At 39.9% G+C, this 27,911-nt stretch overlaps 4 protein-coding genes across 9 annotated transcripts in view; all 4 read right to left on the minus strand.

Annotated features, from left to right (window-relative positions):
• Positions 1-261: 261 nt before the first annotated feature.
• On the minus strand, positions 262-6,712 carry LOC133161389 (fibrous sheath CABYR-binding protein-like). Its single transcript, XM_061289848.1, has 5 exons — positions 6,660-6,712; positions 6,248-6,315; positions 2,738-3,883; positions 1,110-1,175; positions 262-992 (listed from the first exon to the last, which is right to left on the minus strand). The coding sequence occupies exons 3-4, from the start codon at positions 3,768-3,770 to the stop codon at positions 1,114-1,116; spliced, it is 1,095 nt and encodes a 364-aa protein (XP_061145832.1). The 5' UTR covers positions 3,771-3,883; positions 6,248-6,315; positions 6,660-6,712; the 3' UTR covers positions 262-992; positions 1,110-1,113.
• Positions 6,713-7,367: 655 nt separating this feature from the next.
• On the minus strand, positions 7,368-12,991 carry LOC133160966 (lysosomal-associated transmembrane protein 4B-like). Its single transcript, XM_061289098.1, has 7 exons — positions 12,759-12,991; positions 12,042-12,153; positions 10,814-10,887; positions 10,439-10,561; positions 10,256-10,354; positions 9,219-9,314; positions 7,368-8,300 (listed from the first exon to the last, which is right to left on the minus strand). The coding sequence occupies exons 1-7, from the start codon at positions 12,855-12,857 to the stop codon at positions 8,217-8,219; spliced, it is 687 nt and encodes a 228-aa protein (XP_061145082.1). The 5' UTR covers positions 12,858-12,991; the 3' UTR covers positions 7,368-8,216.
• Positions 12,992-13,765: 774 nt separating this feature from the next.
• LOC133161031 (protein LYRIC-like) lies at positions 13,766-20,539 on the minus strand. The gene is made up of 13 exons (XM_061289205.1): positions 19,799-20,539; positions 19,487-19,609; positions 18,537-18,612; positions 18,065-18,244; positions 17,655-17,705; positions 17,401-17,544; positions 16,817-16,888; positions 16,672-16,740; positions 16,457-16,590; positions 15,623-15,736; positions 15,172-15,300; positions 14,645-14,768; positions 13,766-14,535 (listed from the first exon to the last, which is right to left on the minus strand). Exons 1-13 carry the CDS (start codon positions 20,129-20,131, stop codon positions 14,471-14,473), a joined length of 1,614 nt encoding a protein of 537 aa, XP_061145189.1. The 5' UTR covers positions 20,132-20,539; the 3' UTR covers positions 13,766-14,470.
• Positions 20,540-21,328: 789 nt separating this feature from the next.
• The window catches only part of ubr5 (ubiquitin protein ligase E3 component n-recognin 5), a 31,742-nt gene continuing 25,159 nt past the window's right edge, over positions 21,329-27,911 (minus strand). For 3 of the 6 annotated variants that reach the window (XM_061288447.1, XM_061288446.1, XM_061288442.1), the window contains exons 44-58: positions 27,582-27,734; positions 26,992-27,209; positions 26,655-26,775; positions 26,072-26,444; positions 25,865-25,952; positions 25,659-25,803; positions 25,140-25,270; positions 24,879-24,939; positions 24,303-24,484; positions 23,875-23,959; positions 23,636-23,791; positions 23,097-23,210; positions 22,790-22,934; positions 22,594-22,679; positions 21,329-22,057 (exon numbers count right to left, since the gene is read on the minus strand). In XM_061288447.1, coding sequence (XP_061144431.1) covers positions 21,845-22,057; positions 22,594-22,679; positions 22,790-22,934; positions 23,097-23,210; positions 23,636-23,791; positions 23,875-23,959; positions 24,303-24,484; positions 24,879-24,939; positions 25,140-25,270; positions 25,659-25,803; positions 25,865-25,952; positions 26,072-26,444; positions 26,655-26,775; positions 26,992-27,209; positions 27,582-27,734 — 2,271 coding nt within the window. In that variant the 3' untranslated portion in view covers positions 21,329-21,844. The remainder of the gene's footprint in view (positions 22,058-22,593; positions 22,680-22,789; positions 22,935-23,096; positions 23,211-23,635; positions 23,792-23,874; positions 23,960-24,302; positions 24,485-24,878; positions 24,940-25,139; positions 25,271-25,658; positions 25,804-25,864; positions 25,953-26,071; positions 26,445-26,654; positions 26,776-26,991; positions 27,210-27,581; positions 27,735-27,911) is intronic. The other 3 variants (XM_061288444.1, XM_061288445.1, XM_061288443.1) reach the window with 3 other exon arrangements.

Raw genomic sequence — 27,911 nt, forward strand, 5'->3', positions numbered from 1 at the left:
ATCTTCCAACCACTTGAGGACGCTGTTTCACCGTGCTCAAATGTTTTCCCAACAACTCATGGAAATTATAATTTATTATTACTCCAACATGTTTGAATGATAGAAAATTAAGGGAAGGAATTTTTAATCCTATGAATAATATATTCAACCATTTTTACATTTTATATTTCATATTTATTGGATGGATTGGCATTTTTCTGCCATCTGATTGGTTGAGCTAAATAATTGCTTCAACTCTATATAGAAAAATACACAGTGAGATTTACTGAGTGAAACTTTATTCTGTACGCTGTTAGCAGAATTACATAAAAGGAATATATTGTATTATATAGAAAAAGGTTGACAAAAGACATGAAAAAGTACATATTTCTGCAGCTTCCATCTTATTTGAATTCTATTTTGTTAGACATGTAGGAGTTATATTCAGTCACAATTAGAGGTAATTCAATTGAAGTCAGCACCAGTGCCTTGCTTTGTGATCTGTCTCTGCAGTGCTAACATAGTTGTATCCATCTCATCTTGTTAACTTCATTTATAGATCCTTTGTATTCTTAACCAAATGCTAAGACTCATTCTTTACACTGTCCTATGAAAAACATCAAGCAAATTAGTAGGCAAATGCCAACTGTAATTACACTTATGGAATTGACCTAAACTAAAACCTTTATAACATTGACTTTTTTTGCACCTGAAAACCATATGTTATTGGCACTATGTAGTATTTGTTTTTGTCTGTAAAATGTTAATCATCAGTATTTGTCACAGATGTCACTTGAATACATTTGTACCATGCTGACTTATTTCCAATACAAAGGAATATAATCTGTCCAATATCTGTTCTGAAAAGTGACCAATTAAGCAACAAGTGTAATTAATCTTTCAGATATACACTTGGGGTACATTGGTTTTGTTGCTGCATCGATTTTTTTCTTCAGTTGCCTTTGCATTTGAAGCTTTGGGTGTTTTTCCATTTTGTAGTTGATTTCCTCTGGCTGAAAGATAAGAAAATGGTTAAAAAACACAACCACTGTACTTTATTAGTATTTTATTTACAGTTATGATGGTGACCCATTTCCATATATTCCATATGATAGTTTTTTTTTTCTTACCAATTCACTCTTCCTTTTTGGCTCTGTCTTTTTCCATACCCTGATGGCACTCTGCTGCTGACATCACTACACACACACAAACAAACACACACACGCAGTCAGTTGATATTTTAATTTGCAAGAAATTATTTTCTTGGTTCCTATGTTAAAGGTGGTAGCTGCCATTATTTGAGTTCCCAACGATACAGTGCGCTGATTTAAGAATTAAAGGGAAACAGAATTATTCCCAAAAATATGGAGCATTCTGCAACCATCTGCAGCATTATTCATTCATTGACCAAAATGATTCATACTCTTTTTCATACTAGCTACGGGCAGACACAGTATTCTGAATTTATTTGAATGTTCTCGTTTGCAAAATGTCAAAGTAGTTTTCATTAATATGTCTCAACATACCATATTGGAGGACTTTCTGGTGCCAGAAAAATAGTGATTTTTGGCCTGTACATAGTTTCTATATTTACCATGTGGTGGAACATATACGTCAAGACACATCAAAAGCATTCCTACAACTGTGTGGCAAGCTCTATGTTGAGGCAAACAAACAAAGGAACGTACCACTCTCAAAACTAGCTGCGAAAAGGGGTTATTTCAAGTTAGTTAATGGTTGGTTGAAACATTTGCACAGTACATTATCATGCAGTAAAATCAGCAGATTGTTTTTCTTCAATGCACCAATCCTCTAATAATGTGCATGGCCGGCTGGCTGTGATCTGGTTCGACTTGCTGAGCATTTGTCTTACATAACGTGAAGCAGCAGGGACTGAATAGTCTGCCGTGAGAGTTGGTGACTGAGTCTGTTGCGTTGACAAAATGCTGCCACAGAGAACCCGCTCAAAACAAGCATTACATTTTGCATTCGAACTATGTGTGTGCGTGTTACCAGACTAACGATGTCTTGTCTGCCGCAAACAATGTAGTTCAGACATGATGTGTGAATTGGATTGTTGGATTGTTCATTTCAAAGACAGTGGAACAATTCATCGTGTGTTTTTGGTTGCTAGCCAACTGTGTGTTAGTCGTCTGCATGGTAACAATTGTAAAACTTTTGCCATAGTGAATGTCAATCTTCCTCAATGTTTACGTGCTTAGATATGTATGTTTTCCCATTAATTATTTATCTGGATGCAAACAAGATCGTATCTGTTAGAAAGTATTCACTGCCAGTCTAAATGTGTTTGGGCAGGCCCAATGACCAACTTTGCGGAGATTAGCCACATACCACTTCCCAAAATGATTGTCAGAATTTGTCAGGCATTAATTAGCTTATATGATGAAATGAGGGATGACACCAAGACAAGTTATCAGGGTTGGGTGTTAATAAATCAAGTAACTCAGTAGCTGTCATTGTGAACTAAACGTTTGACTTGGCAGCACAAGACAGGAACACCTGGCGAATTGTTAAGGTGAATGCAGTTTGTCAGTAAGAATTCCATCAAGAATCAACGAGTGAGTAAAAAGTTGCTTGTCCACATTTTTTCTGACATTGAAAGAATTCTTGCTTGATACCTGGCACCCATCTTTCTCATGGTTTATCAAACAAATAAATCAATAAATGCTCATCTATACAATACGTCTCAACTGGATGGCCGAGTTCAATGAAAGAGCACAAGAAAGTCAGTGGATACCTTCGGTCGAAGATTCAGAGGCTTGATCAGCAATTTCTGCTTGGGTAGCTTCAGCTGCATGAACTTGTACAGTGCAATCACTCGTCACTGTCGATGGAGAGGCTCCAAAAGCTGATGCAGCTTCTGATTCTTCCTTTGATGATGTTTCTAAAAGCAGTGTTGAAGATACTGGGACATCCAGGACCAAGGCAGGCTCCTTAAGAGAGGTTGTTTCTGCAGGACCAGAAGCTTCTGCTTGTAGAGCGGATTCTGAAGGCATCACAACAGATTCATTGGACTCGTCAACAGCAGCTTGCGTCTCATCTGTAACCGGAACTAAAGGAGGCATCTCGGGAATTGTAGCTACTGCGATCCCTGGATCTATGATAGCCTCTTTTACCTCCGCAGACTTAGCAATGGTTGAATCTTCTACCGAAGCAGCACTTCCAGCTACTTCATTAGAACTTTCAGCTACTGGTTCCACTTCATTTGATGCAGTCTCAGTTGAAGCAAGAGATTCAGCTGTTAGTAAAGCTGGAAGCGGTGGAGATTTTTCAGTTTCACTCTCTAAAGACGGGATTGCGTCATCGGGGACTTCAGCTACGGCCTCCCGTGCCTCAGGCTCATCAACAGGGTTGGAAGACTCAGGAAATGCCCCAGCTGGGACAGGAGGAACCTCAGCCTGGACAGGTTCAGATCTCTCAGCCTTTATTTCTTCTATAGCAAGTGCCTCACCCTTAATCGGATCATCATCTTGCTGGACAGGATCGTCTGTCTTACAACATTCATCATCTTTTTTTGCAGGGACCTCTGTTTGTTCCATTTCACACCCTCCCATGGCTTGGATCTCTTCCTCTGAAAGTGGTTTGGCCATCAAATGTTCCACTGCTTCTACAGCAACATCCGCGAATCCGGAGTCACTGGAAGCTTCTGCTGAAGCACTTGCTAAAGCAACTGAACAAGGCTCATCAGCACTGAAAGGATCTGGTTGCGGTTCAAGATCAGTCAAGAGGTTTTCCCCAGAGCCAAGATCCTCCTGGGCTTCCATTCCCATTAATGTTGCCTCTGCCCCATCATCAGCTACTTGCTGAAGATCATCTGCTAAGGCACTTACAGGCAACTGTGTTTTGTCCTCAATGGTCTCTGTAGTGATGCTGCTCCGAGCAGCTGCCAACAGACAAGCAAAGGCATGATGATTTTTGGCTGATCAAAAATTCCAAGTCCAATGTCACAAAAACATGTCGGACATCCATTCGTTCGTCACACCGCATTTACTGTATGTAAAACTGTTGAGCAACCAAAAACAGAATCTTGGGCATTATTCAAATCTCCAGAAATGTAGCTATTTTTAATGATGTATCACTTTCCCGCATGCAGTAAAGCAGATTTTAGTCGAGTTTGCCGGGGAATTTGCATCACCTTATGGCTACTTGCCCGGTCATGTGGTATACGTAAATGGTCAATTGATGACAGGAAATGTTACGTAAACAAAAAAGCAGAAAGAATGTCCACAACAAAAGTTTCATTTCCTTAGTTTAAAGTGAGGCTTGGAGATTCTTAGCTGTATCCCTGAAGCTTGACGAGACCTGCTTAGGGCAAATAAATCACATGTGACTTTTTGAGACACACCCCTCCTTAAGTCACATTCACTGAAATAAATTAATTGTTAATGCATTGGGTTAAAAGCACAATCCAAGAGAAAACAAAGTGTGCAGAGGTTTTTCAAGCAACCTGTTCTTAAGTAAATGCATACGGGTTTCATAAGAGCCAAGCTTCCCTGATTATAACCAAGATCGCCCCTAAGAAGACCAAATCAAAAAGGATCTGCTCACTAAATGGCTGAAATGTTTCGACTCAGTGGTTGTCTGGTTTTATTTGTCTGTCTGAAATGGTGTAAAGAGCCAAGAGTTGATAGGTGGAAAGGAATGTCCTGGTCTGCTTTTTCAAATCAGACCTTCACATGAACACAAAGCTTTCCAAACTGTATATTTGCATGCATTTTGTCCATCCACAAGCAAAATGTCATAAAATAAATTTGTTGGAATTTCAGAAACTCCACCTTGAGACCGGATTTACCAAAGTCTAACCGATTGTAAGTCAAACAGCTTCAATCACCTGCTCTGCCTTTTGAGGGTCTTACCAAGCTTTGCCAAGTGATTTCCTTTTATTGTCATTGTCAACTCGCTTATGCTTTGTATGGTGTCGGGTTAATGTTACTTTCAACTTAATATCAATTTGGAAAGCAACATTTTGAATTTCTGCTTAAAGTCTGACCAGAACTTAGATATGGATTGAAACGGAGTGCCCTGCATACATGGATGACTCGTGAGACAACATGATTAGTCTGCCAATGATGACTGAGGTGGTAGTCAAAACAGTGGCATGGTTGGGAGGGGGCTGACAGGGATTCCGGGGGACTAGATGGGACCACTGGTGGCTGGGATAGCACACAATGTGTTTGTACAAGTCACATGAAACAAGCTCGTCTGGGGAAAAGTGTATGCCAACTGCTCTCATTTGTAGTGTGCAAGCTACGAGTGTCTGGAAAAAAAACCCATCACAAAGTGACCCAGTGGTAATGATGCAAATGGCAAAGTTGCTACACAGCCATGTTTCCACCCTTCTCTATACTGTGGGATGCACATTTCCAATTCATCAGTGTTTCTTATTGTTTGCCCAAATTGACATAGTACTTGGAAAATTTCCATTGACCTGTATTATTGTACATAACTAAGTATTACCACATGGTACCCCCGCCCCCCCTCCTTGTTTTTAAGGATGTATTTTTTTAATTTACACGGATATGAATGTAGCTTTTGCACAATGTTAACTTGAATTGTGCAGTCACAATAAAAAGGGAACATTGGCTAACAATAGCTGATTGTCATGCATGTATGTATGGAGTTTTTGTGAATGCGCAAAGCTGTGTATGTGCTTGTAGGTTTGACCCACATAATAATAGACAATTATGGTTTGTGGCGAGCACTGCCCTGTACATATCGAAAAACCGAGGCAGTAAATAAGTTAAGTTAAAGTAAGTATGATTGCATAATTATGCATGATTCTTATTTCAGTAAAGCCTATGTCTAAATGTTAAGATAGAAAATTCCTTATTCCATTGTGTTATTCCACGCGGGGGGGGATGTGTACATTCTTTCAGATCGCTTTCCAGAGGTCAAATAAAAACTCTGCTTTTAAGTTTGGCTATTCTAAACTACAATGATAAACAGTTTGTTGAATTGATGTAGTATTGTGATTATACAACGAAATCATTGGGATTGTTTTTACTTTATTTGGATTTACTGGAATTACTCAAATTTTGTTATGAACGGCACACAAAAATAACAGATATTGAAGTTTCATGAGAATGGCATCATCAATTATAAAGTTACCTCCAAGTTATTATTTGCAATATGAATTAAGCAAGAAAGCACACAGTGTACCAGAGCGGACACACCCCCTTCAGCAGAGCTTCACTGAATGAAAGTAACTTGATTCATATTACATTATGGTAAATGAAAAGTAACTCACCCAATGTACTTCCATTGCTCTCTTCAGGCTTTGTACCTGGTTTCTTTTCTTGATCTATAGTCTGTGTACTGGATGAGGAGCAGCCCATGTTTGCAGAGCAAAAAAACAAACTAACAAACAAAACCAAATAATGAACAAATACAGTAGTAATTTAGCAATCCTATTTGACAAATACTTTGGAGAGTTTGTAGCTGTGATCACAGCGACACTCCTTGTGTGCCTATGTGATCATGCGTTGCCTGATGTCCCCCAAACATCTCTTGTCCAGTCTTCCCTGTCTACCTCGTGCACACACTCATATTGTTCACACAGGAGGAGGAGGAGGAGGAGGAGGAGGAGGAGGAAGAGGAGGAGACAGGAGGTGGAGATGGGGGGGACAAACATGTATGGACTGTGTGACCCCCTTGCTCACCTCAGCAGTTTGTTCCTTTCCCTTCCAACAGACTGGGACCACCTTGTGGTAACATGTATTGTAGCATGTGATCAAAGAATGTCGCTTTGCAAAGGGCTTCTGTGAAGACAAAATTTGCATAGTATTAACAATTACACGGATCATCAGCATGTAATGTGTGAATTAACTGCATAGTTTATTCTATTTACCATTCCTGTTTTTGTCCTTGTGCCTGTCTGATTGAAGTGTTCACTGATCCTGCAGATATGATTTTATTTTAAAATGTTGGGTATTAGAGTCGCTGATGGCAGGATTGTCAACCGGTGGTCCGCGCTCCTCTAGTAGTTCGTAGCGGTATTATATGTGGTCCACAAAATTGGAAATGGAAAATAATTGTAACATTTTTCAAAAATAAAATTGGCATCCATGTGGAAAAGTTTGTCTGGTCCAAAAGTCCAAACAGAAACATCTATGAATGTTCTAAAGGCCATTTATATTACCCACAGTTGAGCATCTGTTTTGGGGAAAAACTTAGTAATAATCATAATTCCAACCAATATGATGATAAATAATTAGCGCTTTGCGTAAATTGTAATATCTTACAAATTGTTTCCAAGGACACATGTCATTTACAGACAAAGAATCCAGAGAAAATTCCATTGTGATGAATGATTGATAGTATATTATGATTTTCACATTGTAACTAACTATAAAACACAAGCATTTGTAATTTCAATTTGAGTTTAATGCACAACAAAACAACAATTTGTCTCTATGATTGCACATCCCAGCATAGCATTTGCGTTCTGGAGAACACTTATCCCAAAACAAAACTGTGTTTCCACATAACACAACTTGATTGAAATAATAAACACTGCTGAGGTCCATAATCATTTTGCTTGTGTAACATCATTTCCAAATCTAAATTGATAAGACTCTGCAAATGGATTTCCACTCAAAACTACCATTATATCATCCAAATTTTGTTTTTTTTTCTCATCAACAGCAAGACAAAAACTTTGCACACGATTACATTAGGACACACTCTCAAAAGGTGTTTTTGTCAATGTGATATTTTAAGCCCATCGGAGAAAAATCGACAGTACAAAGACAGCAAAGGCATCCCAGCCAGTTCATGAGCAGAGATGCAACCAACAAGAATCACATGTTAACCCCGTACTCACTCTTTACTCTGGGCATTGATTGCTCAAATATAAAAGTCACAGAATACACAAACGGCATATGCAGCATTAATAAAAATATATATATAATCTCTCAACTACTAAACTTTCAGTTGCGTTTTTAATGGTATTATCATCAAAGTCGAATGCATAAAATATTTCAGGAATTCCTCGAATGCACTGAATTAGGGTATATAGGACTAATGAGATACATAAGTAGGGGCTTGGTAACGCTGGTGCTATGTGGTGTGCGTGTACATTTTACAGTATACGTGTGCTGGATGACCTTGTTCATGACACAAACAACATGAGCATAAGGGACACCGGAGAGGCAGTGTGGTGCACACATGGATCGTATTGACATCAGGCTCCAGTCAGAGGGATCCTGGCCATGTTCTCATGCTGTCATAGGAGGCGAGGACAGAGGGGCACCCTGTTTGCCAGGAACACTGATGCAGTCATCATATGGAGGAAGCAGGACCTATAGCCAAAATGAAGGACATATAGTTTTAAATAGGAGGGACTGCTCTACTGCTCCCTTAACACTTATTTGAGAAAGCATCAATTTGAAGGAAGAGGAATGAAACAAGAAGTACTGGAGTTCACCACATTTTTTTTTGCAGAAAATTATTCTGCTGTGGCTTTACTGTTAAAGTCTATTAGCAGCCGACAAAACAATAGCGACGCTCTGATTAGCTAAATCAATAGATCTGTTTTTATAATCGTGGAGCGAGGGATTTAAACTCAAAACAATGCTGCAAAATTATGTAACGTAAGCTTTTCTTTGTGACTCAACATGCATTTAAAGCTATATAATATAATAATATGTTGGACCTGCAGAGCCCACATTTTAAACAGTGAGTCAACTGAGGGTTCACTCACTGCACTCTTTGATTGCCAAGATAAGACGCTCTAATCTCATAAGGAGTAAACACACATTCAATAATCAATACGCTTTGATAGCCTGCAACTGTGATTAGTTGCACCGATAACAATCATTGTCAGTCTTAGCTTTATTCCCACTTGGCTGATTCAACACACAGATCCACAGAAAAGGCAAACACTATCAAGAGCAGAGCATTTGAAAGACTGGTACCTCGTGGCCTCACACACAAAAATATGCACAATTTGTAAAAATGTGGTCTTTTACAGATTGCTCATCCCCAAATAAAACACACATGAATTATTGTGCATAGCAATTGGAATAAATTACAATGGGTCAGTGGCACAATCTAATGAGGATCAGTACTAAAGCTGTATCAATTCTGAAATATTGTAATTCATATTTTAATTAAAAAAATATCAATTCCCCAACATGTTTGTTATTGTGGTTGTAGTTTGAAGTGGCCTAAAACTATACTGCATTATCCTGTGGACTATTTGGAATTATGTGACTTACAGTTGTGTCATTAGTTGTGACATAAAGCAGGATTTCAGCAGTGCCGCGGCTGCACACATATCTGTAGCAGTTCCACACGCAGGCGATCAGATAAGCCTGGAGGAAGCAAAAAAAAAAAAAGAAAAAGTATGACAACAGTGACAATACAACAAAACCAACATCCTTTTTGGTTCATTCATAATAGAGGAGAAGGTGAATATAATATATATTGTATAATATCCATCCATTTTCTGAACCGCTTAGTCCCCACGGGGGTCGCGGGAGTGCTGGAGCCTATCCCAGCCGTCATCGGGCAGTAGGCGGGGGACACCCTGAACCGGTTGCCAGCCGATCGCAGGGCACACGAAGACAAACAACCATTCACACTCGCACACACACCTAGGGACAATTTGGAGTCTTCAATCAGCCTACCAAGCATGTTTTTGGGATGTGGGAGGAGACCGGAGTGCCCGGAGAAAACCCACGCGGGCCCGGGGAGAACATGCAAACTCCACACAGGGAGGGCCGGAGGTGGAATTGAACCCGCACCCTCCTGACTGTGAGGCGGACGTGCTACCCAGTGCGCCACCGAGCCGCCCTTGTATAATATATAATATAATAATATAATGTATATAATATATATATATATAATTTCTGGTGCCACAAAAAAATATTTAGCTCATGTTGTGTCGTAGTGTGTGCACATCTAAATGATCGTGTGCAGTACACAACATCAAGTGAGAGCGTCTATGCGTGGCCTGCAATTGGCTGACGACCAGTTCAGGCTAATGTACTCAGCCTTCCGTCCAAAGTCGGCTGGGATATGCTCCAGCATACTCGTGACTCTCATGAGAATAAGCGGGTCAGAAAACGGATGGAAGGATCTTTGTGACACACGCATATTGCACATGCCATTAGCAATGACAATATTTTTGGGATACATTGTACAGCAGAAATATCCCTTTTTCGCCTCACAGATCTGCAACTGACTTTCAACTGACTTTACTTTGAAAGTTGTGCTAGAAAAAAAATAATGCACTTAAATGAAAAAAAAATACCTTAAAGGCCAGAATACAGCTGATGAATATCAACACAATGACAACCAAGCACACATTACTGAGGGCAGCAACCTCTTCTTTGTAAGGGAAATTGTCAGGCTGAAGAGGAAAGAGCAAAGTATGCAGCTCAGAAACATGTATGTATAGATGACACACTATTACGTTGCCACTCAGTACACTTACCAATTGCTGCAGGTAATCTTGGATGGTATTTGGATAAACCACGATGCTCACAGCAACTAAGGTGTTGAGTGCAAAGTCAAAGATCTGGTAGCAAAAAAACGGGATGATCCAGGCAGCACACAACTGAAAAGAAGATTTGGTAGGAGATCGAGGATCAATTTGTACAAGCTGTTAAGACCTAAAATGCCAAACACATCTTAAGTTGTGTTGCAGGGAAAATATATAGAGGTTGTATAATATGTTGGATTTCCCTGAATATACAAAATCAAATCACACTGAGTGATCAAATAAACCCAACTACATTGCAAGAGTGCACATGCCCAAGTATTAAAATGTTCAGGGTAAAGGAAATAAATGGGAAAACGTGCATTTTACCTTGTATGCCCCATACGTTGCCATCCCGCATATGAGTATCATCAGCAGAGAGATGGCCGAGGCAATGCACATGTCTGAAGCAGAAAAACAAGGTTAACTTTATGTATTTGCAAGACAATCTAAAACAAAGATGCAAAATGTGTCGTAGTAAAAAGTGGACAATATTAATCGCACAATCATGAAAGGGAAAAGCATTATCGCACAGACAAACTATCATGCAGAAACGCTGCTATGGTATCAAAGCCAAAAGGTAAGCAGAGCTGCACTGGCTTTTATTGAACACACAGATTAGCATTAGCAGGTCAGCTTCTGCTATGCTCATATTTGACTGCAGTGACGTTTATGAAGCGTCACTATCAAGAATTCAAATGCTTTTATTGTCTTTATGGGCTCCTACACCCTGCTCTCCCAAATAAAAGACCTTGCTCACCTATTTTTTTCCCCACCTATTCTAGTCATTATGGAAACAAAATCCTTGGGCCTCTATTGGTCCAGCAGTAGATGGGTCAGGGTGTCAAGTTGTCCACTTGCATGAGACATGCCGCCCTCTCAAATGGACTCACTTCAGCAAGACGATAAACTAGGTGTATAAAGTAGCCATCAATTCTTAATCCTTAGGGCCTTTGGATATCAATGATTACAATTATAATAATTATTCCCAGGGAATATTTTAAATTTAAATGCACCTTTTCTATTCGGCCTGTAACATTCCTAAGGTCCTGGTGCTGTATTTCTTTTGCCTTACTTCATCAAACATTTAGTTAGCTCTCATTAACCAGGTATAACGTTCTTCATCCTGAATGCAAAACACACTGATCAATGTCATAGAAGGATCCGGTTATACAATCAATAATAGATGACACGCCAGCCACTTTCCATTCCTTCAAAGCTTTCATTCTTACTTATTGCTGTACAACAGTGCGCTGTTTTGATTGAAGGTCAAAAGTCCAAAAGCACTGACATGGATGAAAACTATCATCAGGCAGCTTAATCCCTCAAAAGTAGGTCACCGCAGACCAAAGGCTAACAGTGGCTCTCACTGCGTCCCACCTGTCAAACTGGTCTGAGTGGACACCTGCTCCAACAGGAGGAGGCTTTTTGAATGCTCAGCACCTTATCAATGAGTGATAAGTGATGTCCAAATTCTCTGGACATCTGTAGAGAGGTTCCATTTAGACTCTCTGTGAAACTGATGGGACAAAGAAACCAATTTCTCTGAGTAACTTACTGGCATCATCCATGACATCCAAGTCATTAGCCAACTCAGCACTGGTCAGGTGGTACTGCTCAGGATCACTGAGCGCTGTGAGCAGGATGAGTAACACCACAGCGTTGATGAGCTTAGGGACACACAGCATATGGGCAGATAAGACAACAAGGAATAACTCTCAGTCACTTCCAATTTTGACGGAGGTCTTTTGTGCGAATGGAATGAAGTTTCCAGTGTGTGCATAATACTGACGTAAAAATCCATAAATGGAGTTAATAAGGTTTAGGGCTTTCGTCTGGCCAAGCACAGCTTTTCAGCAGATGACTCATACATGGAAAATTCAATAGGCACCCTGTAACAAAAGCGGGCCGCTACATAAGGAGGACCGCAGTTAATTTATTCATTAGGAGAGTCACACTATTTTTCCACGTGTGCGATTGTTTACCCTTGTCTTTTACAATCACACTATGGAAAGTCTGTCATATTTTATGAACATATGAAATTGCATCTAGTCACAATTTGTCATTTATTTCAAAGCCAATACATGCTCATGTCTTCATTCAAATATGTGATCTGCCTTTAACAGGAGTAACATCAAGCATATCATGCATGGGAATTTAAAAATCATGATTGTATTCGGAATGAATTTCATGATTATAATACATTTTATGGTCCTCTATGGGTTTGTAGATAGAGTAGTACAGCTTGCAGATAACAGCGGATTGCGGTGCTCACCATGTACCAGACCCCCAAGATGATGGTTCCAGTGCGGACATGACAGCATAGACAGCAGCTTGTAGAGTACCACAAGTCCCACGGGGATGTTGTCATCATGTCAACCTTTGAAAAGGATGTCGGCGCTCCCTCGGAGCGTGCCTTCAGTCTGCACCGAGGAATGACAAACAACCTCTGCCCCCCTGCTTCTTATTTAGCTCTGTGAGCAGATTACCTGCAGAGCGCCAGCGTATAAAAACCGGAACATGCTTAATGCAACTTCCGGTTTTCAAAATAAAGCATTTTGCTGAAGCATGACATTTTAATTCAGAGGAACCCGCACTTTTGTGTACAACGGCCACATTAATTTTTTACATTTGAGAGATGGAGAGATATATACATATACTTTCAACCATTATTTACCTCACCTTTTTTAATTTACTTTTACATTTGCATATTTTATCACTTTATTTTCATACCATCAAGCAAAATATTGCACAAATATAACTCAGGTAAATGCAGAGAATCGTATTCTAGATGCTGATTTTATATACCTAAAAGAAAAAAAAAGCCTATTTGATTGAAGTGTGCATCTCGCCAATGAAAAACGATTCATCTCAACACAGGGTGCGTTACGAAATGCAGCCAGGTTATCAGTGTGACTTCAACTCACGTACTCGAGTTAACTATAAATCCAATTGATCCTCTGGTATGACCTTAAACTGGAATCAAAACAGTGGGACAAATTACTCTACAGTGAGCAAAAATTCATTGCCATTTATCACCAAAGCTTGATTTCAACCAGTTACACACTTCAGAGAGTAATTGCTTTTTTAGATGATTCTGGAGGTTTGGATCGTTTACTTATTAAATTGTTTAGAAACAATTTATTTACTTGGCTTTTCTTTGATATTAAGTAATGTCTTTGAATAGTCCGTAACACTTGCTATCTTAAAAAAGGCAGGCCTAACATGCAAAGCCAGTTCACCAACAGAAATGGGGGGTTAAAAATAACAGTGCGCAGTAACTTTGGTCTTTTAACATATGGCTTCCGCTTTACTTTTATTACATTTTTTTTCTTACAAAAGAATCTTGAGACTTGACTACAGCTGGAAAGTCAGAAACAGGTTGAAGACATGGCGCATCTTCAATCAGTGGGTCCAACATGACTGCGGCAACAAAGCATATGGCGTAAAAACCGCAAAAGATCGCAAGTCTCAGCACAACAGACAAGTTACTTAATAAATCGGATGGACAGAGTCTGCTGGAATCCCACAGACCATGAAAAGTACAGAATAGACATGTTCAAGCACCGCTGAGCCAAACTGTTCAAATTAACATCTGAGCTTCTTCACTCAATGACACTCACTGTACAGCTGACAAAACAAAAGGCCGGTTCAGCATGTCATGCTGAGTAACCTCAAAAGTCACCACGACAATTTCTTTACATCTACATTTCTAATGACTAGCTCCTTCACTTAGTTCAATCAAAAGAATTACAAGACAGTATCAAAAGCATGTTTAAAAATTAATTCACAAAGCATGACATTAGATTAAGCTGCTTCTAGGGTCACTTTTCCATGACCTAACGACAGTGTAAAACATTCTCGTTTTTTAAGTCATGATTTAAGATAAGTCCATTTAGTTGACTGTAGGTCAGAGTTCTTGTCTTTAAAAGTTGTTGCATAATCAGGATGTCAAGTCGTTGGCATATGGTTGACTGCAAAGTCGACTCATGTGTCCCTTCTTGCCTTCTTCTTCTTTGACACCTTGGCGGCCTGACTTTCCTCTGGTTTTTCTATATGTATAGTTTAAAAAAAAAAAAAAACACACACACACACACACACACAGTTTGTGCATTATTACCCTTTAGTGCAAATGCAAAGTGGTCAGGTCAATGTACTCACGCTGTTGTGCTGGAACAGGAAGGTTTAAGTGAGCAGTGGTATGTCTCTCAGGTTGCTTCAGCGGCACTTGTGTGGCAAGAGGTTTCTGAGATGTGCTGTCTTTCACTGGTCTCTCCAATTTCACCTACGATGCAAATCCATTTAGAATACTTAAAAGTTATTTTGCACCTTTTATCTTTCTAATAAGCACTAAAATTCATACATTTGTCATTTTCCAATTTTACTTTTGTACTAAATGACTATGTTTAACATTGGAGTGATGATTTGTTGAAACTATTTTTTTTCCTGATAATATTAATATTTTACCATAATGTTGTAGTTGTAAGATGATTTAATTTACGTTAAAAAGGTACTGATAAAGCACAGTTAAAGCATCAGATTGATAAGCAATATAAAGCGGAGTATTACTGAAATCTTAATGATGCCCATCCTACATAACATTATGGGAAAACTAAATACATTACAAACATGGCAGTTGTGTATACTTCGCGTCACGTGATATGACCCAAAATCTTAGTGCCACCAACCTCAACAGCATGCTCCTGAGCAGACGGCTGCTGCTGCTTCGGTTTCTTCTTCTTCTTCTTCTCCTTTTCTTTTTCCTTTTCATCTTTCAGTAGGGATGTAACTTCTACCTTCGTCTCTGGAACTTCATGCTAAGCAGGGGCAGGCAGTTAGAATTAGTGTGTTTAGCAAGCTTGTGTTGAAAATATGATAAACTGAAATTACATGTCCACCCCTGAATACGACAAAAGTCAAACATTCTCTTTAGTGATGCTGGCAATTTCCAAGTTGTTTCATTTTGAAAAAATGAAAGCCTCCACCTGCCTTTTAATGTAGAGGCATTATTTTGAAAGTAACATTTTAACATGTCAGAGTTGGAGAACAACTTAACCACACTTTAAATTAAAAAAATACACACACACACTTGGGTGCAATAACGATTCATTTGCCCAAAACATTTCGACTAGCAGTTACCTGGACTTGTTCTCCCTCCTCAGCTGCCTTTTTCTTTTTCTTCCGCTTCTTTTTATTTTTAGTAGCTCCATCAGAAGCTGCCTCTCCATTTTCCTTTTCATCGTCCTCCTCCTCCTATAAAAAACATGCACCAGTACATTTGATGAGGCTTCACTCAAAACCAGCAGACATGAAGTGTACATGTATTACATATTAAAAGCAAACTGATGACACACAAATATTTTTAAAGGGAATTCTGTGGGAACTGAAGATTGCAGGCATAACATTAGTAACCAAGTATTTTAGAACCTGGAATCAACAAAATGGATGGACAGAACTAGTTCCCAAATCTGACCTATTCCCACCCCGAGTCACTAATTGACATAACTGAGTTAAGCAGGAAATACTTCCCCGTGCAAATCCATCAGTACACATATTTGTTTTAAAAATAATCATATTTTTATGATTGTACTGTTAACGGAGCAGAACAGCTGCACATAGAAAAAGAAAAAAAAAGAACAATATAATTGCGCCATCTGCTGGTCAAGTTAAAAATTCCTATTTAAGTTTGGATTCTAATGACGTCATAATAATATAGTATGTAATTCCTAAATACATTCAGGATGTTGATTAAAAAGAAAACCACTTGGTTTTTTTTCCAAAAGCAAGCCTTGTTATATCCAAAAAGCTCGACATTTTGATTCACTTCTTGAATTAAGATGCTTTTATGTATTGAGGTATTAGGAGCTTCCAGGCAGAAAAGGAGGACAGCTACCTGGGGTCCAACACCCTCAGGAAGCATCTAGAATAGGTTTTGTTTCAAACGTTTCTAGGGCTCTGCTCGGTCTTACTTACAGCAGCTCCACTCTGTAGATTTGATTTAGCGGGCTCACTTGGAGGCTGTTCATGAACAGGGGTCGGCGCCTCATAGTTGCCCCAAACTTCAGCGGGCGCATTCCAGTCGGAGCTGGTATCTGCTGATCCACCATCTGAATCGAAATATGGGTAAGTGAGTGCATGCTTAACTGTGGCAAAAAGGTGGATATCAGAATAATATTGACAATTCTTACTAAATCCGGACCACTCATCATCTGCTTTGGGCTGACTGGGCCATGGGGCGTTATCTCCCAGCAGCGGATCTGAACACATGACACCCCATGTATCTCATGGTTTTCCCTCCAATGGGAAGAAACACTGCAAATGCACTTCACTTACCAGCAGTGCCAACACCCAGTTTAGTAAAGGAACCTAGATCAGCTGGAACACGGTCAATCACAGTCCATGAATCTAAGAGGGGGGGAAACAACAGTGCATTTTACATATGAATCCTGATAAATGGCTGAAGCCATTACCTATTATCCAAATGGTAAATTAGGCAAATTATCACTGCTTTGTTTGTATTGCGTCCTCGAATGTGAGGCTGACCATTTCAAAACTTGAATAAATTACCTGATTTTTTTCAAAAGTTCATCTTAAAATATCCACAAATAAGATCATAAAAGCTAAATTTCCAAGGTGTCCAAAGAGTACTTCTTAAAATTACCGTGATATTTCACTTGCTCAAAGGAAACACAACTTCAATAGCATAATTTGAACACGGTCACGTACTTCAGTCATCAACAGTTTTTTCTTTCAGAAATGTATCGGTTATGGAGGATCTTAAGAGACATGTGAAGTGCTCATTCTATCCTTTTTGGAAAATTTCACCAAGATGGCCGCCACTTGTCACATTGCTAACTGTACTGTGGGTGGTTTATAATGTTTTTATTATTAAAATAAATAATATTTCTCCATTTTACCATCAATGTCACTCTTCCACAGTGGCGCTGGGTCTTTTGTGGCAGTCCGAGGGCCTTGATTCTTTGGAGCAACAGTCTGAGGAACCTTGACCCCTTGACTGTCACCCACACCTGCTGATACTGTTGGTGCCTCACACTTGTTAACTGATACCAACAATGAAAGGTGTGGTAGTCGGCAAGAATATAAAAACACGCAATAGAGTTACAAGCTTGAATAAGATACCCGTGTTAACATCCATTGCACTGATAATTACCATGAGAAACGGCAGCATTAACCTTCTCTGCTGTGACTTTCAATGACTCCCCTGACAGGAAAAAAAAAATCGAGTTAAGTGGAAAAAAATACAACACTTCCATATCTAATAAAGACAACATTCAGTCAATGCTCATATGTCTGTCTGTCTGTGTCTGTCTGTCTGTCCACCAGATGGGACAGCCCTAATTTAAACCATCCAAACATTTTTGACCCAGCCCCCAAAGAGGATCAGTATCGAGAATCGTTTAGAACCAGAGTCATTCAAATACCACCCAATCCTAGTGGAGACTGACATTTCCAAAAGACATAGATTAGCAAAATGTGGAAGGTTTGTCCGTTGACCACTGTGATGTTCAAACTTTGGACCATGAACTCTATGAAAGAAGCGGCTTTCATGAAAATCCAAACCTTTTTTCTTCTTCTGGTTGGCAGGTGGAGTGGCTGCTGGAGCCTTACGCTGTTCTGGAGTAACGCTCACAGGGGTGCTGCCACCACCACCACCAGGACTGGCGGAGCCATCACTGGAATTTTTGTCCTTCTTGCGTTGTTCACGTTTTTCCTTGTTGCTGACTTTTGTCTCCCAGGTCCCTGAATGTGGAATTAGTTGCAAACATTTTTTAGAGAGTAGTCCATAAGGAAGTATACACCACCTCCTTTGAAACAAATCTGCCTTCACAAAGTATTTCACTGAGCAGCTCTACAACACTGATAACTAAAATCTTAAGAATAAACATAAGATAAAGTAATTGATGATGAGTGCTCCATCTTACATAGCATTAGGTTGAAAACATGGTAGACATTATCATCTGGTGAAACTTCTTGTTGTCTGACCGCAATCCATATTTAAAAAAAAAAAAAAAAAGTATAAATGACATTTTACCTTCCTCCGGTTCCTTTCCAACGGCAGTAACCGTCTCCTTCACTGGCTGTTTGGCTTTCTTTTTGGACTTCTTTGTCTAGAAGATGAGAAATCGACATAATCACCAGAAGAACTAGAGCAATTTTGTCGGGAAATGATCGACAACACATTGAGCTGCGGCAGAAGATTTCATCAGCAAGCAACGAAAGAAGCATACTCAAGTCTATTTATAAGTGAAACTATATTCACAGGGTAAGACCCCTTTTAATAATTCCCAAGTTGTAAGTACATCTACACTAGTCCATACACTGATATCTAACACCTATTTGACAGGTTGCTACTTCATGCTATCATGGAGGTAGTATGGATAGAATTGCTTTGACCTAAGCCGACAGGGTGAGTGTTTGCAGCATCTGCAGGTTACAGTTAACACTGAAACCCAACACGCGCAGCTGCTGTGGTTACCTCACTGAAGGGTGACACACACATTTCACACCAGACACTTTCCTTTTCACAGAATCAATAAAATGCATACATGCAAGCTGAAGGCATTGACTACTTTACACTAAAATTTAAGGCACACTTTTTATTTTTCAGGTCTTACCATTATCAATTGTCATGTTAATGCTTCATCAATGATTGTAATTTTCAATTTTGTAGAACAACTAGATCACTGACATTAACCAACGGTTAGGCATGTTGCACAACATTGTAGATCTGATGAAGTGGTGCAGCTACATATTGAGAAATATCGGGGACATTTTGCTCTTCGCAGGTCATGGTGAAAATAGAAACACTTTTCAGAGATAGTGTTGTTGATTACTTTTGAGTGAGTTAAACTAATCATCTTTGTAATCCATCAATCCGTCCATTTGAAAACCTTTTGAGTGTAATGTGGCTCACAACTATATTGAAACGGGAATCAAACTAGCAGTTTGAGACAATTTATGTGGGTTGGGTCGGATAATTACCTCATCAGCTTTTTCATTCTTGGTTTGAGAAGGAGGCGGTTGTTGATGTGGCACTTTATCTTCAACTATGGCCGCTTCTTCCTGTACCTCCTCAGTGACAGCTCTCCCGTTTGGCTGAGCTTTCTGAAGACAAAATTAAGAACGACACAAAACGTTTCGCCAAATGCAAAATAAAATGAATGCAGTGTTTTACATTTCATAGGACCATTGGGTGGATCCGACTGAATTCTGATTCGGAATGTTAGCTTAGCAGCTAATTTGGGTGAGAGTACCATTGTCATTCAAATGGGAAGAGCGGGTCTATTTACGTGCCTTTTCCGTCCTTTTCTTCTTCTTCTTCGGCTCCTCTGATTTGACTGATTTACTGGCACTTCGTTTAACCTCGACGTTGTCCTCCACAACGGTGATCGTAGGCCGTTTCTTGAAGAGAGCCTGGCACATCGAGGCCCATATTACAAGCACTAGCACGAAGCCGGTGCACGCCGCAACGAGTATCACCCATGGCGGAATGAGTTCGGGCTTGATCGCCAAATCCACACCGAGCTGTTCTCGCAAAAACTCTTGGCCTTTGGACAGCAATTCATTCACACGAGCTACAAGCTGCTCGGCCTGCTGAGAGGCCGCGTCCCTCCACTCTTCAATCATGTGTGTTGCTAAGAAAGCTTCCCAACGATTCACAACTAAAAGCCGCCCTTGTGAGCTGACCGAGGCTGCGATGCTGGCTAAAAATAGCAGCGAGACGACTTTGACATGATGGAAAACATTAAACACATCACGTCCTTCCACTAACTACATCAGTCTAACGACTAGACAGGTAGCCAAGCTAGCTAGATAGCTAACCAGTTAGCCTAGCTGAATCGACAAATCTTTCCAACCCCGATATGCGCTTCGTAGGCCGTAATAAAGCGGATACAATTGTAAAGCTCTGCTCTCAATGTGTCTGCAGGGACCACGAGCAAGCCACATTCACCTCATATGGCTTCGAGTCGACTGGAGGAGGAGGAGAAACGATACCCTCTCAAATTTGTGGTGCGTTCAATTCACACCGGAAGTTAGAAAATCCCAATGTCGTACAAAGAATATACACAAAAAACGTCATACTCCATTACACGTTTCCAAGGCGTGACGTGAACAGAAACGGAATAAAACGGACTCTGTTTTACTGAGACAGAATGTTGGTGAACTAAAATTAAGTGTCATAATAAAAATAAATTAAAATGTTGTGAATCTCATTTGAAACATGATTTTGTTGCATTCACAAAACAGCATTTGAGGGACCGAAAGGTCACATTTGATACCACGTTAAATTTAAAGTTCATTGTAGTCACATAATTCGATGATATGGGATTGAAACTTGGTCAATGTTCTTTTTTCATAAATCAATGGTCAGTCTTCACGTGGGTTCTATTTCTTTTCTTAAATGATCCATTTAAAAATCATCACAACAAAACACTGCGACATGATTGTTCCCGGAGCAACTATGATGTCATTTATAGTTGACAATAAATGAAATAAGTGAAACGCCGTGGGCTGGATAAAAACAGGTTCGATTTGCCACATCATTTATATTCCACAAGAGCAGTTTTAATCCAATTGCTGTTTAGGCTCCTGGGGGTGTACAGCATATCACTTTAAAGAAAATATGACTTGAGTTGCCCATTGAAGTGTACCTGTTGTCAGACTGAAAAATAGTTTATCAAGAAAAGCTGGATCCAGGCGTGTTTGTCGTTACCATGGTTGTAGTGAATCAATCTTATCATAGCTTGTCAAACCTATACGTCGAGACACCGCGGTCACAGACATGTTGCCTTGAATGCTTGCTGCATGAAAAAAAGAATGTCAAACGTTTTGCATCCAAGTTTATTTTGAAATTCCCTACTCCCCCTGTACAAGAAAAAAAACAAAGGCAGCAGTGAACTATCAGTGATAGCACTTTTCTTGGGAAGGAAAATTATTATCACAGTGTCTTTTTTTTTTTCTTTTAAATACCTCTACTGCCATTATCTTTGGCTGGGTTTCGGCAAACAGATTTCTGTCAGACTCAATTCCTGGGAAGCAAACGTTTTGGCTAATAGAGTAGAGCTGTGGGCTTAACATTTTACAGTGCCAATGCAGGAATGTTCTGGACTGTATACATCTTTTTCATTTAATTTTAACACAAAGAAAAAAAACAATAAAAATTGAAAAAAAAAATAAGTTGGTGTTCACAACACAAATATTTTCTGGGGAGATAGCGACAGTATGTCGAATTTTAATAAAATTGTATAGACAAAAAATAAATCTACAAAATGGAGCTAAGTAAATATTACACAACAGTAAACATGTTTTACTTTTTTTTGTAACTCTTTTTTTGTATAACTACACAAAACCAAAGTTCTTGGTCTTAATGGCTAACAGGAGCTTCTGTTTGAGTATCTGTTTTGAAGAATAGAGTGGCACATAGAGGCGCGAGATGCAGGTATTGGCTGTGGGGAGGTGCTGGTCGTCTGGAGGCCGAATGGTAATGGAGGGCATTGGCTGAAAGCCTTCTTCACTGGCTGGCAAGGATGGACTGGAGGTCCAGAAGTATACCTGATAACCAGAAAATGATTGAGTCTAGCCATTCAAGAATGCACCACATTTTTCAACCATAAGACACACTTACAATTTTTAATTTGCTGTTGAGGGGGATACGTAAAAAAGTTTTGAAAAAAAAGTTAAAAAACCCAAAACAAACCCTAATTGTAACTGGAGAACAGATCAATCGCGCCTTATCTACAAATTAAATCAGATGTTCAATTTTTTGAAAACGTATTAATAAAGATTACGTTGTAGACAAAACCTCGATTCTGGTGATGTCACATCATCTGATCCGAGTCAGCAAATTAAAATTTGATCTTTTACTTGCTACAGCCACTCGTACGAATGGCTGTATTACCACCCATTTGTGCACAGCACTAATGAAAATGTATTAAAATAGACTCATTCGTTGATGCTGAAACAAAGTTGCGCCGGTGCGCATAACGGTCCGAAAAATGGGGTAACACCCATTCATTCAGCATTACTTATTCCAAACTATTGTACCATTAGGCCCGATCATGTGTGGAGATTTATGAATCAGATCTTACCAAATCTTGCCTCTCTGTCATGCTCATCTTCTCCACTATTGACCAGAACCACCGCTTAAACTGCAGTAGTTTGTCTGCATTCTCCCCTGTTGAATAAACAAGTCTTTGTTTGGTATTTTCAGTGTCCACATGCAGGAACTGCATTCCAAGTTAACAAAGATGACTGTCAGATGCAAGATCCATAGAGCAGACATACCAGACTCGTCATTGAAGGAGGTGAAGCTAATGAGCATTTGCACGTTGACCTCTCCGCAACCATTGACAAGCAAACGAAAGTCCTCAGCAGTCAGATCTTCCAGGGCGTTCTTCGGAAGAACATCCAGCAAACCCTTCCTCATCGCCTTGGATCGATGTGATAAAGAACATGAATAAATGTCTCCATTAACGTGACAATCTTTCCACAGCACTACTTTACATAATGACAATAAACCTTTAAAGTTTGGACGAACACTTATTGTATTGATGTTTTGATGGTAAATTCACAACCAAGGAAAAGGACTCACATGGAGCGGCTGTTCAGCCACAACCAACATTCTGTGCTCTGCGTACTTCCGCACATATTCGTACACATTGAGGGGAGTTACTGGCATGTTGACTCCACCAGAGAGAAGCTCCACCTAGATCAGGTGGAACACAGTCAAGTTAAATAAGGTCTAAAAATACTAAGCTTTAACAAGTGTCTTATCCACAGTTACCTAGAAGCATTGTGGGGCTTTCATTAACTTGCACTGGCTGTGTAATGGTGCTCATTCCAACTGTCTGTGCGTGAATTGGTGAATGTGGGGCCATATGATGTCGAAATAATTACTCTCCATTTATGATGTAGAGAAATTAAAATATGTTGCAACAATCACAGCTCACTGTGCATACAGTACTTGGAAGTACAGTGAATCCTGCTGTACTGCGAATTTCTAAATAATTGTTTGTGGGTTTTAACTAGGGCTGTGCATATATCGGTGGTGATTCAACTTGGAAATTAAGTGGGTGTGACCACCTAGGATGAACTTTTTCTTTGGCGAAAGAATACGAAGGGTGTCATTACCTGTCCAGTCCCTTCCTCTTTGCAAAGGTCAATGGCAAAGGCCAAATCCATTGCAGCAAAAACGGCTTCCGCTTCACCTGCTAGCGAATGGCGGATCAGCTGCCTCAGACTCTCATACATTACCGGGTCAAAGAATGCAAAATCATGCCAGTTCACCTGCAGTGAATGACAAAGTACCTATTGTTAGTACAATCAATTTTATGTCACAAATCTTATTCGATAAGAGGGCTTTTGCCTACCTTGCGCCCAAGCAAGACCTTGATCACATGTCTGTTCAACGTTATTGGACAGAGTTCATTTTGGAGGAGACATAACCCCAGTATCCTATAATGAAAATAATCACATTAAAAAGTCAATCCTGAAGAATTTGCCAGTGAAGACAAACACGAATCTGAGACGGGGACTAAACCAAACCGCAATTAGCAAATTAATTGTTTAAAGTTCATTCAGTCATCTTCCGAACCACTTCTCCTCCAGTACCTACTATATGCACTGTGCACATTTTACATTGAGAATTTGGGATTTATTTAAGAAAGGAAAAAGGATGCAAAAAAAAAAAGGATGCAAAAAAAAAAAAAAAAAAAAGGATGCAAAAAAAAAGTCTACAAATAGGGGAATTCAGAAATGCCAAACCACAAATATGTGATGGTCCACTGATGTTCATTACCTGCCGATGTTACGAAAACAGTTGAGTCTGGCCTCTGTGTTCTTTCCAGGCCGAGGCGAGTAGAAGCCTCGTTTTCCCGGCTGGTAAAAGAGTGGAGCGTTGTCATCCCCATCGTCAGGGTCATCAAGCTCCATGTCCACCACACTACGTGTTGAACCATGGCGCTTTCGGTTATCCTGTTGCTATACAAAACCCAAGAGGAAAAATAGGTTATTGGTACAGCAGGGGCTGTGTGAAGGAAAACAGTCAAGCGATTCTAGGTTGGCAATTTGCTACTTCCTGTCAACCCAAAATGACATCCACAGTTACTTAGGTCATTTGATGACCAAACACAGAAAACAGCAGCGCCGTAATCGGTCGGGCATTACATGAGCCCTGAGAAACTCTGATGTCATTTTAAGTCAACAGCAAGTGGCAAAATAGGTGGATTTTTCTTGTTAATTCATATTCCACAAACACAATAGTCATCAGAAGGTCATGTTTAGACTAGTAGGGGTGCATTGAACATATTGTTGTAAAGAACATTTTTGACATGACTTCCTCTAAGTCATGGAACATTAAGGATAAGACCTTTACCTGTGCTTTCTCTGGAGCCTCCAAAAGTCCCAGGTCCAATATACTGTCGGCACCATTTTCCCTGGGTAAGACAGAGTTCATAGTTAGTCCCATTGGATAGTGTTGTGCTCTAAGACTGATATTTAATTGAACTTGGGTATCAGTCATAAGAGGAATTGATTATTTACAATAAAAACAGAATATGGTCTACTGTTGCAAAAATTAAGCATTGGTTACAGAGTTTTTACGAATGCATTGTGTAAGAGGTTAATATATTCTAACCTTCCATGTGCAATGAGCAGCTCCATAGCCTCTTCTACTCTGGCTCTGAGAGAATCTTCACTGGCCAGCAGCAGCAGAAGTTGTGCAGGGGACAATTCCAGCAACATGCCTGTGATTTTACTGGCAAAGGCCTGGAGACATGCAACGTAATTTCGTTTTGTGTGCACTGAGTAAAATGACAAAGTCTGTCTAAGTCTAAGTCTAAGACAAGCAACAAGTCTTGGGATGTACTAAAAAGAATTGTACACAAGATTAAACTATGTAAAACAGGGTTCACTAATTTGGGGCACACGGGCACCAGATAGGCCAAAATTCTTATCTATGGCGCCATATTGCGCTCCCTGGCTGCAGTTGTAAAAATAGGTAACGTTGACAGACGTAAACAAAGACGCCTACACTTTTTGATAGATTTTGTAAGAATAAGCTTTCAAGATAATTTTATGGCCAATGTGTAAAAAGTAATTTTGATGTATTCCAAGTAAAATTAACCGGTAATTGACAAGGTTTCTTGTTACCTACCGGTTGCATTGCATGAACACGTGGGTAAAGTCTTTCTCCTAAAGCTTGTCTATGGGCAGGCAGTGGGTCAGGCTCATCATTTGGGTTGCCCTCTGATGATGGTCTGAACGGCCTGGTGTCTATGGATAGTTGTCTCCTAGAGTCTCTGTAACATACAAACACATGTAACATACGTGCCACTTGTGGCCACGTAGTTAAGAGATCACCTGTCCCGGTCTCTCCTGGAGCCCGCTCGTAGACCTCCACTTCTCCTCTCTCTTTCCCGATCTCTGTTTCTTAAACGCTGCATTAGATCTAAACAAACGAGGAAAAAAAAAGTTCACTTTTGAGTTCATTTGAAATCTCTAACTGCTCAGTATGCAAGAATGAACTCAAGTTCCAAAATACAGTATAGTTTCTTTATAATTTCATACTTGAATTGTAATCGTGATGACACGTACTGCTGGCCTGCATGCCCTTGCTGACACTTTGCACGCAGTCCAAATTGGGCAGCTTGTCATTGGAGAGGAGTGCCAGCGCGATAGCGGTGTAGAAGCTACGGGCTACGCCACTGCCCTCGCCCGGCTCATCTTTGAACGTGACCTTTACTCGGTGTACAGCCATTGGTGTGGTTGTGCACCTCCTGCCAAAGTGAGTGTTCAACTGACGCATGGTCTGTTGTATTAACTGGTCTCGATCCCGATCAACTTCCAACGCCAAGTCTCGGGACTGCAGGTTCCTTAGCTTCTCCATCTCTCGGCGGAACTTTGACTCCTTTACCTCAAAGCCACCGAGCTCAGTGAGAATCTAAAATAAAAATAAAAAGTAATTAAATATAATTACGCCCTAAAACAAAAAAATATATATAATATATATATAATATATATATATATATATATATCAATACACTGCAGTTATTTTAAGGCATCACTAAAGGTTTCAATGAACTGACAGGTAATAAAACTTTGATCATTTGGATAAAAAATACAATTAAAATAAAAACAACGTAATAAGTACCGATCCAGGCTCAGCCCCAACATCCTCCATGAAGACACGACCAAACAGTTCCAGTGACAGACGCCAGCGTCCAAGCAACATGTCATGTGAAATCATCATCCCCATGAAGCTACAATGAGGTCTGCACACAGTAAGGCAAATAGCGAGTGTCAATGTTTAGTCATATTCTGACTATATTAAAAGATACCAAAGTGAATAGCTGAAATTATGCTCATTACTAAATATTGCTTGCAGTTAACAGACATGATCTGTTTTTTTTAACTGCAGCATGTCATGTCAGGTATGAATATTTTACATCCTCTGCATTACATTGGCATGAAAACAAGGTGAATACTACCTGAATGACGGAAGAGGCGGCCCATCACTTTCAGTGAGGCCGATCTCAGCAAGCAGGCAGCTCTTTAGCTGAGCAGCAAGGTCGTGGGGTGAAGGGCCACCTTTTGAGGCTTCCAGCTCCTGGTCTGGAAGTGACTGGTTCTCAGAAGTCGGCTGAGCAGTCTCCATACTCATCACATTCTTCAGGTTGGCTGAGTAAGACATCTTAGTGGGCAGGACCTGTGGGTTAGTGGAATTTAATGTAGTCTTGTGTTCTGGGATGGCAGTGTGTTGGTGAAAGAATGGTAATATGTAAATGGGGGGGAAAAAAAGCAAGCAAACGCTAGTGTTCTAATATCAATTTGAATGACTGGGCAACAGAACATACAATAAAGCCATTATAAAGAAGGTCCTCAAATTAAGAACATTTGACTTACGAGCATTTTAGCATCGCTAAAATCAATGGCGATAGAGTAATCGACAATCATGTTTCTTGAGAATGGTCAATTTTGGGTTGAGAAATTCAGGAATCCTATTAGTGGAAAATTCTCATCCCTGAATATTAGAACACAGCTGCCCACCTGTTTTTCCATGTGAAGGGGGTGGTTATACCTGAGAGGGGGAGGGTAGAGAGGTGCCCAAGTTTACCTCCAGGCAGTTTCTGTCCACGTTTGCCTCAGCCAGACCTTTGGTTACCATGGAAGAGGAGGAGGAGTACAAGCCTTGAGAGGGTCGCCCGAACAGATCCTCCTTCCTTGCATTAGGCTGAAAAGGATAAGTATAAGGAAGACTTATCTTGCAAGTGCTACAAATTAAAAACACCAGATATGACACTCTCATCTGATATTCATTTATTCACCAATACAGACAGGGAATGATTAATGTAAAATTGTGACTTAAAACATCATGAGCTCCTTTGAAAACCTAGATTGCTGCATGCTA

Source organism: Syngnathus typhle, linkage group LG10 (assembly GCF_033458585.1).
Source record: "Syngnathus typhle isolate RoL2023-S1 ecotype Sweden linkage group LG10, RoL_Styp_1.0, whole genome shotgun sequence".
Classification (NCBI taxonomy): Eukaryota; Metazoa; Chordata; class Actinopteri; order Syngnathiformes; family Syngnathidae; genus Syngnathus; species Syngnathus typhle.

What these genes read in the sequence shown, in the direction of transcription:
- LOC133161389 (XM_061289848.1), bottom strand. Translation starts at nt 3,770, where the DNA reads ATGGGAATGGAAGCCCAGGAGGATCTTGGCTCTGGGGAAAACCTCTTG. An exon ending in CTCTGAATCTTCGACCGAAG is followed by an intron (nt 1,176 to 2,737) that starts GTATCCACTGAC and finishes GTGTGTGTGTAG; the next exon opens with TGATGTCAGCAGCAGAGTGC.
- LOC133160966 (XM_061289098.1), bottom strand. Translation starts at nt 12,857, where the DNA reads ATGATGACAACATCCCCGTGGGACTTGTGGTACTCTACAAGCTGCTGT. An exon ending in TCTTGGGGGTCTGGTACATG is followed by an intron (nt 12,154 to 12,758) that starts GTGAGCACCGCA and finishes TGTGTCCCTAAG; the next exon opens with CTCATCAACGCTGTGGTGTT. An exon ending in GGATGTCATGGATGATGCCA is followed by an intron (nt 10,888 to 12,041) that starts GTAAGTTACTCA and finishes TTTCTGCTTCAG; the next exon opens with ACATGTGCATTGCCTCGGCC.
- LOC133161031 (XM_061289205.1), bottom strand. Translation starts at nt 20,131, where the DNA reads ATGATTGAAGAGTGGAGGGACGCGGCCTCTCAGCAGGCCGAGCAGCTT. An exon ending in CAACCAGAAGAAGAAAAAAG is followed by an intron (nt 17,706 to 18,064) that starts GTTTGGATTTTC and finishes TTTTCCTGTCAG; the next exon opens with GGGAGTCATTGAAAGTCACA. An exon ending in GTGGAAGAGTGACATTGATG is followed by an intron (nt 16,889 to 17,400) that starts GTAAAATGGAGA and finishes CCCCCCTCTTAG; the next exon opens with ATTCATGGACTGTGATTGAC.